The sequence below is a fragment of the Camelus dromedarius genome, chromosome 2 (assembly GCF_036321535.1).
Source record: "Camelus dromedarius isolate mCamDro1 chromosome 2, mCamDro1.pat, whole genome shotgun sequence".
NCBI lineage: Eukaryota > Metazoa > Chordata > Mammalia > Artiodactyla > Camelidae > Camelus > Camelus dromedarius.
In genome coordinates, this window is record NC_087437.1 from 31,750,485 (window position 1) to 31,770,117 (window position 19,633).

At 37.4% G+C, this 19,633-nt stretch overlaps 1 protein-coding gene across 9 annotated transcripts in view; it reads left to right on the forward strand.

Moving 5' to 3' along the window:
- Window positions 1-19,633, forward strand: part of LEKR1 (leucine, glutamate and lysine rich 1) — a 224,444-nt gene that overhangs the window by 132,020 nt on the left and 72,791 nt on the right. For 8 of the 9 annotated variants that reach the window (XR_010383326.1, XM_064492258.1, XM_064492257.1 and 5 more), the window contains exons 7-8: window positions 9,433-9,510; window positions 9,852-10,055. Coding sequence is in view for 8 of the 9 variants with exons in the window: in XM_064492258.1 (XP_064348328.1) it covers window positions 9,433-9,510; window positions 9,852-10,055 (282 nt within the window). In the remaining variant the exon portion in view is untranslated. The remainder of the gene's footprint in view (window positions 1-9,432; window positions 9,511-9,851; window positions 10,056-19,633) is intronic. The other variant, XM_064492255.1, reaches the window with a different exon arrangement.

A 19,633-nucleotide genomic window follows, 5' to 3' on the forward strand; every position in this document is an offset into this window, starting at 1 on the left:
ACAAGGGGTCCTAGGATGACTCACAGGCCCAGCAAGCAACTTTCTTGATGAGAAGAAACATGAAAAAGAAAAGCAAGATGGGGATTGCCAGAAAAAAAGCATTAGGCCCCACCCTCTAGTTACATCAGGGAGGTCTTTGGCCACATGGATATCTCATGTGGAGGGCCGCCTGGGCAGGGTACAGTTACTGTGTGACTTTGGCTTCATGGAGCTCAAGAAGTGAAGAGGACACAGCCCAAGCATAGGGAGGTAGGGCTGGTACCCAGCTAAGCTAAAAGGGAGTTTGTAGACATACTAAGACTCAGCATATAGAGTGGAGTCCTGGCATATTAGGAGAGATGCTAACCACAGAAATAAACATACTGAGGAAAAGGAGTAAAGCTCATTGGGTGTGATGTAAATTGAGTATTACTGAATAAGTTTGCACAGAATTCTCATGTACCAGGAGCCTGCTCATTTCATATTAACACATGCTTTGTGGTATTTTTTGTTGATTATATTTTTAACATAATTTATGAGTGCTGAGAAATGGTAAGAGTCAGAGTAGACTGGAGTTCGAGGGAGAAATATACCACCTCACTGAAGTCTATCAAATGAATTACCTGGGGAAAATCACTCTACAGTTGCAGAAATGCTGATGCTGTTGTTTCAGTTTATAAAATTGGTACTTCCTACCTGTATGAGAACTTCTTAAAATTAGAAAATGGACAGAGTATCCACTTTTACAAAATTTGAGTTATGAAAGAAAGAGCCACTTAAATGGTCCCCACTGCTTGAGGCCTTTCTCTGTGCTACCTGTACCTATCTCTTCCATCTCTACTCCGTCTACCTTCCTTCACTGCTAACATGAAGTTAAGTAGGGTAGGCATTTATGGTCAGAGCCCGAGTGGGATTATTCAGGGTATTCAGAGCTCAGGAGGTCCCCAGTAGTATACACCTACTATTTTATTATAGGTTAAAACCAAATTCTTAAGTGGGCCATTTTGAAGTCAAAATAACTCACTGAAAAAATTTTTGACATACAATTTCTTAGTAAATTGGAGATTTATTATACATACCCAAACCTTTTTTTACTTCCAGAAATTGGAAGGTGCTATGAAACCAAGTTTCTTTAAATTTTTAATCCTCATCCTTGTTGGGGCTGGGGGTAGAAATGAGTTTTGCCTATCCAACTTAAGATAATTGTTTTGTTTAAAGATTTTTAAATGTCTAGATATAAATTTTGTGGGTTTTTACTTAAGGGGAAGAGGCAATTTTTAAATGGATGAACTTGAGTTTCTTTTTTTCCCAATATTTGTAAGAAAATATTTTCCAAGATTTATAAGAAATTTGCTATGTATTTGAGAGTAGACATTTTATCAGTTAGGATGCTTTAAGGTATAAGTAACAGAAGTTGAGTGGTTTCAGGTTTAGTCAATCCAGCAAGTCAATAACGTTACCAAGGATCTTGATGTTCTTTCTGTCTCCATTCTGCTGCCCTCAGCACTGGCTTCACCCCAAGGCTAAGTCCCTTGTGATCATGAGGTGGCTGCAGTTCCAGGTACTACATCTGCATGTAACCATCCCAGAGGCAGGAAGTGCCTGTTTTTCTGGTGTCTCTTTAGAAGTGAAATAAAATTTCCCAGAAGCCACGAAACAGCCCCCTCCTTACATCTCTTTGGCTAGAACCGTTACACACCTCTCCTAAATGAATTACTGGCCAGGGGGACAGGACTACCACATTTAGCTCACGCCAAGCAGGATTTATTCTGATAAAGACGATAATGAGGGCTAGGAAGAAAGCTATAGTGCATATCTAGAAGGTAACCAGTCGTGTTTGCTAAAGAGGAAGCATGTAAATGATGCCCTGAAAAGTGATGACATTTTCTACAAATTGTATTTGTGTCATAATATGGATGCTGTAAGTAATGAAAAATATGGATGCTGTGAAATGCAGCTTTATTACTTTTAAGTGTGTGTGTGTGTGTGTGTGTGTGTGTGTAGGTTAGGAAATATACTTTTATAACATATATACACACACACACACACACACACACACACACACATAGTAAATAAGACTAACAAGAGAGATTGCTATAGAAGGTAAAAAACTTTTAGAAATTCCTGAAAGAGAATACATAGAGTCAACTCTACAAAGGAATAAACCAATTACAATTATGCGGTGGGCATGTGACAGGCAGGACCTCTCTTGGAATCGTTAACAAAGAGAAGGGAGTGGGATCTGGCAAACCTTCAAAACAGTGGTTCTCAAACTCCAGTCTGCAGAGGAATCTTGAGGAGCTCATTGAAACTTATATTATGCTATGACCTCCCCCATAGACCCAATCCCAGGATCAGTTTCTGGGCTCCATTCCCACAGATATTGTGATTTTACATTTGGGTTGAGGTGGGTCCGAGTAATCTGCATTTTTAATGCACTCCTCACATGATTCTGATTCAAGTGGTCCAGTGCAGTCCACTGTGAGGAATCATATTTGCAACATTTAAGCCACTGGCCCCTCACCACCCCCTGCCCCACCAATCAACAGGTCTTTTCTAAAGCAGCATTCGCAAGGCATCTGCAGAATAAAGCAGTGCATGTGGGGACTGGAGCTAGGGAGCCTGGCAGCTACTGAACCCCAGGAGAGGCCAGGGTCCCTACATCCCAGCAAACCTCCAGTGTCCCCACCATACCCTGCCCCTTCATCACAACCTTCAGAAACAATCTAGGGCAACAATAAATGGAAAAGCAGACATGTTAACAGAGAATCTTAGGCTGAGGATGAACACCCAACCAAAGATTGCCAGGTATGTGAGAAAAACCTTCCCCCAACCTTACTTACTTCAGGTGGCTTGGAACTCACACAGGAAAACACCCAAGAAAATTAAAAATAGCAAACAGAAGATATCAAGATAAATTTTGAAAGTTAAGATATCCTTCAAAGTATGTCTAGGATTGTAACCTTAAAGAACAGGCTGTTACAAAAAAACTATTAGGAATTTGAGAGACTAAAAATATGATTAGAAAAATGATTCCATTCATGTCAAAAATGTATCTGAATGTATACACAGGTATATATAGATTCAAATTCATTGAATAAATGATTGGTAGGATTACACCAGTTTCCTCTGGACATGAGAGTCGGGGGGGTGGGTGTGGAGACTCTTATTTCACTCTGTATACCTATATATTGCTTAACTAGCTTACAGTGTGAGTGTATTCATTTTCACATATGTAATGACAAGAACAAAATTCACTTAAAGTAATTTATAATTTATCAGTTACTAGTGAATACATCTGAAGTGGCTATATAAAATATACTTTCTAATTTGGGGACCTTTGTAACCTACTTACACTTTAGTTTTATTAGCAGCCACCTCTTCCTCATTTAACTAATAATTGTAAGCAATAATCAGCTATGACCATCATAAACTTCTAATTTATAAAGCTCTTACTTGACCTTTCAGGAGCATTTTACACAGTTGAGATGTCCTTGGAACATTATTATTGCCTTCTGAGATACAATGTTCTGATTTTCCTCTTTCCTCTCTGGTCATTCATGAGAATTTTTTGCCTAGCAAGTAGGTGGCCTAGTGGCAATCCAGTGTCAGAGTACAGATCCACTTTTTATGTGATCCTAGATTTAACAGGCTAAGTTTCCTTCATTCACTCATTCAATACAAAATACTCATTGAGAGGCAATCTATGTGCCATGACTTGTGTACAGGCACTAGATATTGCAGTAACAAGATTGACCGCTACAGTAGAGCTGTTTAGGTAATTTCAGGTAATATTAAGTGCTGCAAAAATATAAAACAGGCATAAAAGAATGTGAATGATAGGCAGGAGTGGTATATTTTTGATTGAGTGGCATCCCTGAGCAAATGGCCTTAGAGTTAAGATCCAAGTAACAGAAAGGCGCTAACAGTGTTAATAAGCTAACATCTGGAAGCAGAGGGATCAAGGATAGGCCCTAAATTCTTGAGAGTGAGTTTTACAGGTTAGAGAAACATGAAGGCCAGTTGTGGTAGACAGAATAATGACTCCCAAAGATTTTTATGTCCTGATCCCTGAAATCTGTGTGTGCATTGCCCCATTTGGCAAAAGGGACTTTGCACATGTGATTAAATTAAGGATTTAGAGATGGGGAGATTATCCTGGATTATTCAGGCAGGCCCAGTAAAATTGCAAAGGTTCTTGTAAGGTGAAAGCATGAGGGTCAGAGTCACAAAAGTAGGTGTGAGGAGGGAAACGGGGGTTGAAGTGTTGTGATTTGAAGATGGAGGAAGGGACCACAATCCAAGGAATGCAGGTGGTCTCTAGAAGCTGGAAAAGGCAAGGAAACAGCTTCTCTGGAGCTGCCAGGAGGAATACAGCCCTAGTGACGTCAGAGTTTTGGGCAGGAGAGTGAACTGATCTGGTTTGTTTAAAAAGGTCAGTATGGCTACTACATGGAGAATGCAATGAAATGGGAATAGAGAGTGATCAGGGAGGCTCAGTGGGAGATTGCATTCATCCAAGTGAAAACTGACTGATTTAGTGTAAGGCTACAGTGTGGAGATGGAAAGGAATATATGCTGGGGGTCAATCTGACAGGATTTACTGATGGAGTGGATGTGGCTGGAGAGGAGGAAGACTGGAAAAGAAAGAAAATAATAAAGGATGGGGTTTGGGACTTTTCCACACCAATGTAGATGGTTGAGAGGCAGTAGTGTATGGTGACTAACAGCTAGAAGCCAGATCCAGACGGCCAGGGTTCAAATCTTAGCAGTACTACTTAGCGTGTTACTTATCTCTCTGTTCTCAGTTTCCTCAACTGTAACAAAGGCTGAATAAGGGCTGTTTTGAGGGCAGTGTGAGATGTACAAGGTGTTACCTATTAGTATCATTATGTGTTGGTGCCATTTACTGAAGTGGAAATTCTGTAAAAGAAACAGATATGAGGGAAATAAAAAACAACGCTTTTGATCTGTTAGATTTGGGATGCCTTTTGGACAGCAAAGAAGGCAGTTTGAGAATGGCTATTTCATACAAAGGAATGGAACGGTACAACCCTTGCCTTTCAAATTAGAGGAAAATATCCAATTACTTTATCTTATTTCCTTTGCTTTGATTGGCAGAAGCAGCAGGGGCCTTTCTGAAGGCTTATTCAAAGCAGTTCAAGAGAAAGGATTAACACTGTTTGCTGAGAGTAAAAGAAGGAATGCAGTGTTTAAAGAGATGTAGGCATTCTTTCTGTTCCTTCCAATTCACCCCATCCTAATGAAAGTGAAGATCACAATTGGGCAGTGAAGGGCCGATCATAGAAAAGGTGGCTTAACAGGCATGGGGGTGTGAGCTGACCATGGTGAGGGGAGCTCTCGGGATGGTAGACTCTAGGGCTTTTTCTTTTTTTTCTTTAATTGCAGCCAAAATTACTTGTCCACATGGTCAAATAGCCACTTAAAGGAGTTCTCCTGTCCCTGCCTCTAGATTTGGAAAAGTGTGTTAGAGTCTGAACATAGAGTGAAAGTTGTGGTTGGGGCTGCTGAATCTCAAAGCATTTCTAAAAGGAACATTTTTGTTTGATTTCAATACAAATGTATAAAACTTGGGAACTACAAGAATACACAAAACAGAACATTATATTTATATTTCAGCATATCCTTATACTCCCTTTTTCTGAGTAATGCATATTTTAAACATTTTCACTTAGTAACATATCCTGGATATTTTCCCATGCCATTACATGATATATTTATAGTTATTAAATGACTATGTAGTAGTCAAATCTGTGGATGAACCATAACGTATTGACTAACCCCTTGTATTTTAAAATGTCCAAATTTTTCTCTTTTATAAGTAAGGTACTCTGAAAATTCATATAGATAAATCTTTCTCTTTTTTTCCCATTTATTTATGTATTTATTTTAGTTTTATTTTATTGATTTATAGTCAGTTTACAATGTTGTGTCAATTTCCAGTATAAAGCACAATTTTTTCAGTCATACATGAGTAGATAAATCCTTCTATTCTCACACAGTTATTTCCTTAGGATAATTTTTGCTAGAATGAAACGCGTATTTTTAAGGCTTTTAAAGGGTAATGACTCATTACCCTCCAATAAGATTATACTGATTTATAATCTTAGCAGCGTTTGTAAATACCCATTTCTCCGCTTTCTAACTTATACTGGGTATTATAACTAAAAAAAAATTGTTCCTTTAATTAATGAAAAATTGTACCCCTGCATATTTGGCTCTTTCCTTTGTGACTCACCTGAGCACAACCTTTGCCCACTTTTCTAACGGCATGTTACTCTTTTCCTTATTCTTTCTTTTCTAATATTTTATTTGGAAATAATTTCAAACTTACAAAAAGTTGTAAACATCATGATAGCACAAAGAGCACCCTTGTAGTCTCTACCCACACTCACCTATTATTAACATTTAACCCATTTGTTTTCTCTTCACCCCAACCGCTGTCCCTCCATCCCTTTTTTTCTCTCTTCCCCCAAAACCCACACACAATTTTTTTCCTGCACCATTTGAGGATAAGTTACATACAACATGATCTTTTACTTCTAAATACTTCAGCCTGTCTTTCCTCAGGACAGTGATACTTTGCATAACCAGCGGAGTAATCAATGTCATTGACTTTAATCTGCCATTCGTATTCTGACTTTGTCAATGGGCCTTTATAGCACTTTCTTCTCTAGCACACAGTCCAGGTAGTGTCAGCCTTCTTGGTATGTCTCTTTAGCCTCCTTAAACCTGAAATATTTCTAGTCTGTCTTTGTCTTTTTAAGACATAGACATTTTTGAAGAATGCAGAATCCTGCATACTTTTTTAAAATTAAAACCAATTTTTATTTTGTATTTTTCTGATGTTTCCTCTTGATTGGATTAAGGATATGTGCTCTCAGCCGGACAACCACATAGGTGAGGACGTGCACGTCTCAGAGCATCACACCTGGAGGCACATGACCATTTGCCCCATTGGTGATGTTAATTTTAGTCACTTGGTCAAGGTATTGCTTAATTTTTCCACTGTATTATTATGAGGGTTTTTGCTCCCTTTCAACTAGTAAACAGTCTATAAGAGACATTTTAAATACATGCAAATGCTCTACTTTTCATCAATATTTACCCCTAGATGTAACATCCATTAATGATTTTTGGCTTATCCAGTCTTTATCACAGTCATCACTAGATAATGATTTTTCCAACTCCCTCCCCATGTATCAGTGAGCCCTCAGCATTCTACTTTAAGTAAGGGCTTCCCTTCTTCTGTTATTGATTTATTTATTATTGGTATGGACTCATGAACCCCTATTTTCGATAGTTTACAATTTATCACTGTACTTATTATTTAGGTACACAGACTGTCCTAAGGTTAGCCAGTGGGGGCCCCTTCAGGCTGGCTCTTGTGACACTGGACCAAGATCCCATTGTCTTTTATAAGCACTTTCTGGTATAACGAGCTGTTTCAGATATGCCTACTCAGCCCCAACCTTGGAATCAGCTATTTCTCTGAGCAGTCCTGGTTCCTCTGAATGGGAATAGTATTAAAGACCAATATCTAGGCCCTAAGTATTAATTCATGTGTGACTTGATTCTGGTAATGGTTTCATGGGCTTATATACATGTCAAATTTGTCAAACTGTATGTAATTTATTGTATGTCAGTACAATACCTAAATGAAGCTATTTTACAAAAAGTGGATAATAAAGGAAAACATTTTTTACAAAAGAAAAAGTAAAACTAAAATACAGTGTTAAAGGATAAAACTTGGGCAATAAAACTCCAAAGAAAATCAAAGTGATTACCATAAAATTCATGGGAATTGTCATTTTAGGGAGGGCTATGACTAGGACCAGGGGCATGAAGCTCCTAGGCTAGCTGGTAGATACAAGGGTTTTCTCCTTAAAATAATTCATTATATAATTGTTTATGCAATTTTTTGTAGCTTACAGTTTTATATTTCACAATAAAAGGTTTAAAAGTAAATGAATGTTGTGCATGTTCATGATATAAATAAATTATTGTTTATTAGGAATTAAAGTCATTCTGCAGGTAGGGCAACCCTATTAATAATCTAACGTATCTTCGTACATTTATAAACTTGTTATTAAAATAGCTTATAAAGCTATTTTAAGGTACATTCAGATAATGAACTATTAATGAGCAGTCTATACAAACTTAAACTGGAATATTAATCTTTTTTGATATCTTACCTTTTTGAATATTGTTATGACTCAATCATATAAGATCAAAATGAATGTTTATTTCAGTTTTAGAATTTCCATTTTGTTCTTTTTAATGGATTCTATTTCTCTGCTGAGATTCATTATCCTTTCACTAATTAGAGTAGATTTTCCTGTATGTTTTTGAGCAAAGTTATAATTGTGCCTTCAAAAATCCTTGTCTGCTAATTTCAATCTGGGGCATCTCAGAGTCAGTCCCTATTAATTGTCTTTTCTCTTGAGAATAAGCCATGCTTTTCTGTGTCTTCCATGTGGAATAATTTTTATCATATTCTGGACATTGTGAATGTTATGTTATGGAAATTCTGGATTCTATTTCTCCAAATACTATAGTTGGTGGTAGGAGTGGTGTTACTTTAATAGTAAGCAGGTAATAAATTTGGTCAGCCTCAAACTGCAAACTGTCTCTAGGGCAAATCTCAGTTCAGTTCTTTTATTCTTAACTGGGCTGCTTGGAGTCTGCCTGGGACACATGTAGTTCAGGGCTCAGCCAGACATGTGGACAGAGTTTATATGCAGTATTTGGGACTCCTTCTCTCTGGCTTGCTCCTGTTCAGGGTTCACTCTTCACTTTCCAGCAGTAGTGATTGTCTGTAAACACTGTCCTGTAGTTCTTCAAGCTAGAACAACCGTGAGTTTTCTACCAGTTTTCTATCAGAATTTTGGTTTTCCTGCATGGAAATTGCAGATTGGGGCCTGCCTTCAAGTTTAAAAATCATTAAAACAAAAACAAAAACAAAAACAAAACACCTGACCCCATGGCTGCCACTTTTAAGTGTCAGCTTCCCTCCAGAATCTTCCTGCTTTTGGTCACTTTCACATAGGTGTTCTTCTTTTCTTTTCTTTCCTTTTTTAATGTTATCTAAAGCTTACATCGGTCTGATAGAAGGTTACTTGGCCATTATGGAAGTGAACTAAATATTGATTTCTTTAAAGAATTAATAAAATGAAGATGCTAAGAAATTTTTTATGGCTGAATAAAATGATGATATAGAAAAACACATAGAGTTGGACAAACAGTTTAGGTTATTTTTTGGCAAACAAAAACCCTTTGACTATATATTTCTAATTTCATGGAAATCTGTATATGTAACCACAAATAGAATATGAAGATAAGAAAAATAATAAAGGAAAAACATGTTTTTAAAAAAGAAAGAAGATTCATTAACTATTTTGAAACATTTGAACCTCTTTTGTATTATTTTAGGAATAAATCTAATGAAGCTGATGAGTGTCAAAGAGAACTTAGAAAACTGAAGTTTGAATCCATTATTTCTGAGTCACGGTATACACTGCAAATTTTTTATTTAATATTTTTAGTAATTGAATTTGAAACCACATTTTAAATAACATTTTCTTTAAAACGTACTTATCTTTTCGTATTGTATTCTTTATATATACAATACCTAATTTGATATTGTAATATATTGAAGCTGTTCATTGATTTTGCCCCTGCCTAGATATGAAAACTTTAAAACCACAGAACTGTCCATTTATTTTGCATTCTTAATTTTTTAAGTTAGAGTTAAAATCTTTAGTTAAGTGAAATGTTTATATATCTTTAATAAACATAAAAATATAGTGTTCAATGCATATTGGTGGATTTTTTTTCTTATTCCATTTTAGGCACACCAGATTGCTTAAAGAAAAAGAGGACTCTTCAATGACTTGTCAACAAATATATAAAACTTTACAAGAAGAACTGACTGCAAAAGAAAGACGAGAAGAAGACTTAAAAAGAAGAATTAATTTTGCAGAAAATGAACTAGAGATAACCAAAACTCTTCTGAATCAGACAAAGGAAGAGGTTGTAACACTGAAAAATGAAAGGTACAGTCAAGAATAATTTCTTCCAAATATGCTTTGTGTTTAAGTCAGTATTCTATATATTTATTTGAAACATCAAGATCCTATATATTTTGATAACAGTGAACTCACAGGATTAAAGATTTTTTTATTTTTTAAATTTTATTTTATTGAGTTATAGTCAGTTTTCAATGTTGTGTCAGCTTCCAGTGTAGAGCACAATTTTTCAGTTATACATGAACATACATATATTCATTGTCACATTCAGATTAAAGTTATATTTCACCTGAAAGGTCATTGCATCCCACCACCTTATTCCATGAATGATTAAATTGAAGCCCAAATTGGTTAAATGACTTGCTTAACATCACACAGTTAGTTATTGGAAGTAAAGATGGAACCCACGTTGCATTTGGTGTTAGATTTTTATTGAAATAATCAAAAAGACCATGTGTGGTACTTAAAACTACTGAATTTCACCATGGCCAATAATTGGTAGATTCTATCATTTTCCAACAGAAAAACATCTTTTATATTACATTTTCTTTCTATTAGCTCCTGCTTTTCTTCTCTCTTTATTTATCAACACCTTATTGAGGGCTCTCCACAGGCAAAGGTACCTCTGGTACTTAGTAATGTCAGGGATACTAAGAAGCATATTCCTACACCCACCCTGATATTTTTGCTTAATTAATTTGTCTTTAAATTAACCTTATCTGTACTTAATATCTCAACCCTGCTTTCTTTCTTTTTGTTTTCATTTGCCTGATATGTCTTTCATTCTTTCTGAGTCCTTTTGTTTTGAATTCATATCTGATAAATAGTACAAATTTGGGGGATTTGTTGTATTGGTTTTTGTAAAATCTGGGAGTCTTTAATAGAAGATGTTATGCGATTTACATTTATTGATATAACTATTATATTCCATAAGAACACAAGTTCCATAAGAGCAAGAATTTCTGTCTTGTGTTATTCTCTGTGCACAGAAGGTGTGATTGGCTATTTGGTTTTCATTCTTACTATCATTTTAAATTTTATTTATTTTATGAGTATTTGGCTGCTTTATAATTTAGATTTATAATCTTGTTTTCATTCTTTTTAAGGGTAGCTATTTGCTCCCAGAGGAAGAGTCTGAGAGTAGGGCCCTGGGAGTGGGTAGCAGGCAGCTTAGAATTAGGTTCATTGTCTCAAAACTTTCTCACCAGCACTGTGCCCTGGGTCATATCTGTCTCTACTCCAGGCTAGACAGAGTTCTGTCTAGTTCACAGAGAAACAAGGCTTGTCTTTGGTCCCTCCTGGGATGATACACATTTTCTTCTCTTTGATTGAATAGGATGAACAACCACAGAGCTGATTGCCACCCACTATTGCTTCCTCACCCTGCCACACCAATAACCTGCTTCTTGCAAAGATAATGTGCCTTGTAGTTATGTGACTTTTCATTCCACTCTTACCTCTGCCATTTCACAATTGTGTCACTGTTAAGCCCATAGCATATTAGAAGCAGCAGTTTTATAAGCAGGACATTTGCAAGAGCCAGGCTTACTAATAAGAAGGAATGGTAACTGAAAGATTGACCATGCATAAGAAGAAAGAAAAACTATAAGCTCAAACAAAAAACTTTAAAAGCATTGCAGTTTGGCCCAATGTAGATAGAGACAAACAGCCCTACACACATCAGTCACCTTCAGTGTCCCTATATTTATAACATGGGTTAATAACTGATGGCCATAATGATGATCCTGAGTCAGAAAGATTAAAATCAGCTATATACTCTAAGTATATAGAAGGAAAAGAATACCCCATTTCCAGTGATGTCAGGTTAATTAGACTTAACTGTTTATCCAGATGAATTCTGTCTCCTTCATAGTGGTCATTGTGAAGATCCTATCTCTGTTCAAGCATTTCTGGAACTCTTTTCTGAAGATTAGCTTAAGTGTACATGTTTTAGAATATACTCAGTATGATGAATCTTTGACCTTTAGGAATGAATTTGATTTTGAAAACAATCTCAATAGATCCAGTGAAAGCAAGTTCAGGGAAAATGATGGGAAATCAGTCTGGGAACTATCATTGGGGATTAAAAATAAGTAAAATATTTTCTTTTTTTCTACACTTAATAAATTATCTCTGGCAGCAATTTAAAGATGGCAGTTACATGAATGTTTTAAGGATTAATAATATCATTGGAATAAATATAGAACTTTCTTGGGAGATTGATTGCTTTGAAATAGCACACTGTGTTTTGCCATGTTTTTAAAAAATTTAGTATGATTCTAGTCTTACCTTCTATTATAAGTGTTAAAGATAATTTCTTTAAATTTTCAGAGAACAGAGATATTACTGGACTGCTTCCTCCTCTTCTCCCTTCTACCCCGGCTTTTTTTTCTCTGTCATACTCTTGCCCTTTTTCCTTCTTTTCTCTCTATACTTTAGTCTATCCAAAAGCAGACATGGTATTACCTAGTCATTTGGTGGCACCAAGTTTACTGACATGCTGTCTGTCACATAATAAAAATTAAAATGTGCTTGTGGATCAATAAGTTATCAGATTATCATAGGAGTACTCCTAGACATAAGCATTGCCTTTTTTCTTTGTCCTAGGCCACTTTCAGACTTTTGTCTGCCTTGTCTTCTGTTGTATCCTTGGAATCTGGCACATGTATCCCCTCAATAAATATTTGTTGAGTGAATGAAGGACTTGCTTTGGGTAATTCAGTCAACAATTATTTGTTGAGCATTTACTAAATGCCAGGTACTATGTACCTTGGGGATACAACAGTGAATCTGAAATTTCCCTGTCCTCGTGAAGCTTACATTCTAATGGGAGAGACAAACTATTAAAAAGATAAAAACTAGAGAACTAACAAGAATAATTATAGATTGTGATAGTGAATTTAAAGTAAAGGGTATTGTAGTAGAGACTGATAGAAGGGGTACCTGCTTTGGAAAGGGTAGTTGTAAAAGTAACTTCCAAAATGATACATAAAGAAGACAAGTAGAGAGAGGTTCCCATACAAAGGACCAGGGAAGAGTTTTACAAGCAGAGAATGAGCTTGGTGAGTTCTCAGAAGTGATAGTGGAGTCCTAGCAAGTGTGAGGGAGGTAGGTGAGGGCCAGTCATGCAGGGCCTCATGGGCCCATAGGAGTTTGGGTATTATTTTCAGTGCAATGAAAAGAAACCATTGAAGGGATTTAAGCTGAGGAGTGACACTGGTGAAAGATGGTTTTGGCTGCTGAATGGAGAAGATGTTGGAAGTGGGAGCAAGTCAGGTCATTTACTGTTTTGATATTAATCAAAGGATTTTGTGCATAGTTAAGCCTAAGAGACATGAGAAAAATGAAAGTCTTCAGCTCTCACCCTCTGCACATTTCAACTGGATCTGAATGTCTATACCAAGTGGATGGGAGCAAATAGCCAGGGCTTACATCATGTTGAGCCAGAGGGATATATGAAAGCCAGGGTAAAAAGACATCCTAAAGAACAAGTGACCTTTCAGAGGCCTTGACCTTACTATCTAAGCCTGCCTTAAAACTTCGTTTTCCTTTGGCTTCAGGGGCAACATGCTATCCTGCCCCTTTCCTGTCTCTGCTTTGGTTCTTTGCCCTTCCCTCCTTCGATCACCTGACAGCAGACGTTCCTTGAAGTTCAAGCCTGAATTTGGCTTTCCTCTCTCCACTTTCTTTCCTTCAGTGAACTGTCTCTCAGCTGAGCAAATTTGCTTTTGAATCTTTGATTTGAAGCACCAATGAGATCTCTAAATAAAGGTGTCCTTAAGCAGTTGGAGATGTGAAAGTCCTTCCAAAAAAAGAAGCTGGGCTCAGGAAAAGCTTAAAATAGAGATGCTTGATGACTCCAGCAGAGATTCTGGTTCAGTAGGACCGGGCAGTGCCTGGGAATCTGCTACACAGCAAGGTCCCAAACCACTGCCGTGGAAGGACAGCAACCAGCCAGGCTGCCAGATGTGCTCCCCAAAGGCCAAAGCCCAACTCGCCCACAGTACCAGTGTGTTCTGCAAACTCAGGCAGTTTCTTCCACTCACCACCCCTCCCGACAGCAGAGCCCCTGCCAATGATGCCACTGGGACCATTATGGAAAATGTGAACCATAGAAGCTATGTAGCTTCAGAAGAGGTGAAAAAGAAGATGTGAAAAGCCAGAACTGGCCCTAGAAAACAACTGGCAGAACTTCTGAGTTTGGGGTAGGAAAAGAGTTAGAGACGAGGAAATAATTCATACATTAGGACAAATCTAATTAATTAGGCATTGCTTCCTCCCCCACACTCAGCTGAGAAGCTCTAGTAGGAGAAGAGGCTCCACTGTAAAGAAGAGAAGTGATCCTTCGAGATCCCAGGGGCTGAGAGTAGAGAAGGCCTGGCCAGCTTGGTCACAGGCACACTGGGCCTGGAGAGGGGGGTCTCCTTGGTGGGTGGGGAGGGATACAGCAAGGTACAGGGACAGTGCCAGAGAAAAGTGTAGCTATTTTAAAAATTCTGTGTAAAGAGGGCGAGCCCTCAGCTCTCATGCTTCCAGGCTACAAGGTGTCTTCGGCCAGGGCCAGAACTCTGCCCAGGACCATGAATTTGTGATACCACTTCAGAAGTATTATGAATTAAATAGGGTTTTGTGGGCTGGCCTGCAGGCCTAATTCCTTTTATATGGAAAATTATTTCTATGGTAAAATGTTTTCGGGAATTTCTATAATCAACCTACAAATACATTTTAGAAAGACATGTGTTTAAGCTTGGAGACTGCCCACATCTAACACTTAGAGAAATTCATTTATGTGGTAACGTGCGGCCTACAACCGCACTGCCGAAACACACAGCTGTTTGTAAGAGCCCACACCCGGTGCATTCATTCCCAAGAGCTGTGTTAGACCTATCTTGGTAAGTTCCAAGAAAAAAATATAGAAGAGTACTTATTGTGATGTACTTGCCAATAACATGACAGGTTTAGTGGAGAACGTTTTTGGACAAAAAGCTTCGTTGTGTCCAAAGTTAGGTGCAAGTTGCTTATTATTCTGTGAAATAAATAATCTCCATGTGTTTCCCTAGCTAGCCAACTATTTATCTGTCTTAAATGAAATTTACTTAATTGCTCCCTGTCCCCTCGATGCGTATCTTTTAGGCCACAAGCAAGGTTATTCCCTCTCTCACATACACATTAACTTCTTTTTCAGTTTCCTCATCCTCTTCTCTTTCTCTGTCTTTTCTTTTCTTTTTTCTTTTTCTTTCTTTTTTTTTTATTTGATTAACAGCTATAAACCCTCACCTCAGAGGAATATACATAAAATCTAACAAATTATTTCAGGAGATTGATGCAGTGTCCTGTTTTCCTGTGTGCGACACAGCCCCATGATTAAACGTACCTGCTTCTTCAGGCTTTCTTCCACTCCTCCCTCCTTCCTTTCCTCTCTCCTCCCTGCTTTCTCCCTCTCAAGCTCTCTCACACACCACCCACAGGGGTCGCAGTCATGGGGAGCCCTCTGAGTGCTTCCGTGGACATGACCTTGTCTTCACACTGCCCTGAGTGAGATGCATCATTGCGGGGCAGTCAGCAGAATGGGTCAGGACCCAAAAACCGGCCTGAACTCTGCCCTCCTCACCACCTGCCACAGAGGAAGGGGCTTATTTTTCTTGCATAAGTGTGCTATTCCCCTCTTACCAAACCCTGTCTTCCTAGATCTGCCCCTACCCAGAGGGAGCACTTTTTCTAATGCATCAACCCAGAGGGAAAGCCATTTTCAAATTTGCACAAAGGCTCAGGCTAGCAGAGCTGTGACCCTCTCTTGTGAAGCAGATATCATCTTCCACATTTTACACTAGAGGAAACTGAGGTTAAGCAAGGCTGAATGTCTTGCTCAGGGCTACAGAATTGGCAAAGATAGAACTCAAGCTCCATGTATCTAACTGTAACCCATGTTCCCTCAACTACAGTTTGCACCATTCCCTCAGCATTTGTCTTGAAGGGCTCAGTTGTGTCAGCTTCTCTCAGTGTGACTTCTCTTTCTTATCATGCTATAACATGAAGTGTTCAGGGAACTCCCAGCCCTGCAGAAAGCAGAAAAACTCAGGGAGCCCCTTTTGTGTTCCTTCTCCTCCTCCCCTCACTTACCCCACCTCTCCACTCTTTCAGGATTCTTCCAGGCATTCAATAAATACAAGATGGTGACCTTTGTCTTCCCTTCTCTAGTGCCTTGGCAAAATCAGAAGTGGAGCTATATCTTCAGAACAAAAGTAGAATGATAACATTTCACAGTACATTCTAGAAGAGAAACTTGGTGTTTGATGGAGCTTGTCATACTTTCCTGAAGGCTAGCAGCAATAAGAAATGTAGAATTTAAGAAGGAATGTAGAAGCAAGGTTTCAAGGGTTCTGTTACTTCATGTTAGTGTCGCTTAGTACAAAAAGAATGGGCTTTAACGTTAGGCAAACATAGGTTTAAAATCCCAACTTGACCATGTCAAGTTTGGACAACTAGCTTAACCACTTTAAGGCGCATTTTCCTTATCTGTGAATGGGCATATTAATAAGAGCTATTTTCCTGTGAAGATTAAATCATCTAGTATTGTGCCTGTTAGGTTGTAGGTTCCCAAAAAGTATTAGTTCTCTCTTATCTTCCTTTAAGTCACTAACCTGTTAAAGCATCATATTTTATTAATTTTTATACCCTGCACTGCTGATACAGATATTTAGTAAATGTCTGTTGAATTCAATATTACCCACTTTACTCTTAGAGTTGTAAAGATTAGTCCATGGGATGATTCGTTTGGATGGAATCCTGTTGGTTTAAAGCATTATGTAATGAAGTGTTCTAAGTAATACCATTCTAAAATAACCTTATCAGATATTTTCCCCAAAACTTACCTCTTTCTCTGATTTCCTGTCTATCAACAGCTCTCAAAACAAGACTTGCCTAACTTCTTATAATATCACAAACACTGCTTTTAACAGAGGCAGGAGTTGGGGCAAAATAAAAATTATCTCTTTGATTGACAGTGTGAAGACATCACTAAAAGAACCTGTGAAACAGAATTTAAAGCTGTCATTTGGCATTATGGTTTGACATTTGTTTGCAGTTATGTTTTAACTACAATTAAGGGAATTTAGGTTTTTGCATATGTGTAAGAAATTAGATTCTCATTTTCCTTTGGTCTAAGAATTTAAAGTTTTTAAAATAAATACTCCTAATTGTGAGTAGATTCTAATTTGCCTGTTGTGCCAACTTCAAAATGTTATTTTAAAAAACTATCTAATGATATTGCAGGATAGAGAGCCCTTGGCTGGTATAAGCTTGAACCAGCTTTGCCTCTTGTGAATCGTATCACTTTAGATAGTCATTTACCATCAGGATCTTCGTTTCTTCTAAAAGTGGGGAATTGCACTAATGTATTTCCAATGAACAGCAAGAAAAAACCACTGTATCCCCAGAGACTAAAACAGTGCCTGACACATAGAGGTACTCTATAAATATTTGCTGGATGGATGGATGAATGGATGGGAATGAATTTAATCCCAATCAAAGCACTGATCACAGGATTCAAAACTCTGGTAGCAGGTCAGCTTCTGACTTGCCAAAAATCAGTTCAAACTTCTGGATTCTAGTGATGACCTTTTTAATGAATTCTTAGTACAATCCAAATGTAGGACCTGAATCTGTGTTGTTTCATATAATTCTAAGGCATCAGTAGCTCTGGAATTGATTCTGAAGAGGAAATTGGATGTCTGCATGATATTCAAAAACAACTATACATTTTCAGCTTTTTATAACATGGAAAAATACGGAATGTGCTTCTAATAATATTTTATTTTCTTATAATTTCTCTAGATTTCTAGCAAAAAGTCTCACTAGAGTCAAATTTGATCCTTTATAGTTTCTTTCAAGATAAGACTGCTTTTTATTTATCGATGTTTTTAGATGGTTTTGTAGTCCTGAATAATATGCAAGCTTTTTCTTGAGTGTACTACACAAGTGTGATTTCATTTCTGGAATTAGGATTATCTTTTTCACACATATAATCATCTCTACATACATTACTCAGGGCCCATTCTGTGTTAACCAAGAATACTGTGTTTGTAACATCATGTATAATCATTCTTTCTGCCTTGTCTCATTAAAGAATCACACTGAGTCAAGAATAGAAGCCCAGCAGGAATCAAAAAGATATGAAAATCCTCATTTCTGTAGCTATAATAGCAAGCAAAATTATCATCACACATACAAGTTCATAACTTTTATAACAGTTCACTCAAAATGCTTTGTACTTCGTGGAAATGTCATAAGGAACTTCATAACTTTGTCAATTCAGTGAAAGATTATCACTTCACTAGCATTGTTTGAACTTTCGCTTACTGTATTTTAGCTTCTATAATCTACTAGACTTTCAGTTTTTGTTTTAAAGGGACACATATAACAGCAGTGTTTTTTACTGGGTCCATCAGAGGAATGTATATTGAATGGATTCTACTTTTGTTTTTTTTTGTTTTTTAATTTTTTTTTGTTGTTTTTTGGAGGAGGTACTGGGGATTGAACCCAGGACCTTGTGTATGCTTGAGCATGCACTCTGCCACTTTATAACTATCTCCAGAGAGACTGAAATTCGAGCATCTCAAATATTCAGTACTATCCATTTTATAGTAAAGGTAACTTCTAATTTACTCAAGGCACCCATCTGGAAATGCTCATTGGAATTTTCTAATCAGTAAGACCCCTTTTCAAATAGGAAACCTGAATTAAGACATAAAGTGGATCAAATTGCCAGAACTCTGCTGCCTAGCCACTTCTAGCAAGCACGTGGCCAGCCACATCCATTCTATGGTACTAGTATTTTGAAAACCAGGTGAAGTGCTACTTTATTTCCATTGACTGCTGCTCCTTATTTTATCACGGTTACCATTATAAGATTCTAATCTTATACCTGAAGTTGTGTAATATCACTTGAAGGTAGACCAGCATGGTTTTCTATTGCTGACCTAATAAATTACCACAAACTTAGTGGCTTATACCAATACAAATTTATACAGTTCTGGGGGTCAGAAGCCCAAATGAGTGTTAAGGGGCTAAAATCAATAGGGCTGGTTCTTTCTGGAAGCTCCAGAGGAGAATACATTGCTTGCTTCTTCTAGCATTTAGAACCTGCTGGCATTCCTTGGATCCTAGACCTGTGAATCTAATCTAATCTCTGTTTCCATTATCATGTCACCACCCTCTCCCACATTAACCTTCTTGTCTCTGTCTTATAAAGTCTTGATAATTATAATTAGGGCATAATCAGATGAACCAGGATAATCTCCTCATCTCAAAAAACTTAATGTAATCATATCTGCAAAGCCCTTTGGCCATATTTAGGAGAGTCTGGGAATTAGGACATGGATATCTTGGAAGACAATTATTTAGCCTACTGTGACAAGTCAAAGATGGCTATTATCAACCCTATAGCAACCATTAAATAAAACTAAACAAAGAGTTATAGCTAATATGCCAACAAAGCAGATAAAAGTGAATCATAAGCCATATGCAAAATCCAAAACAAGGCAGTTAAAGAAGGCAAAGGAAGCAACAGATGGGACAAATAGGAAACAAATATGCAAGATGATGGA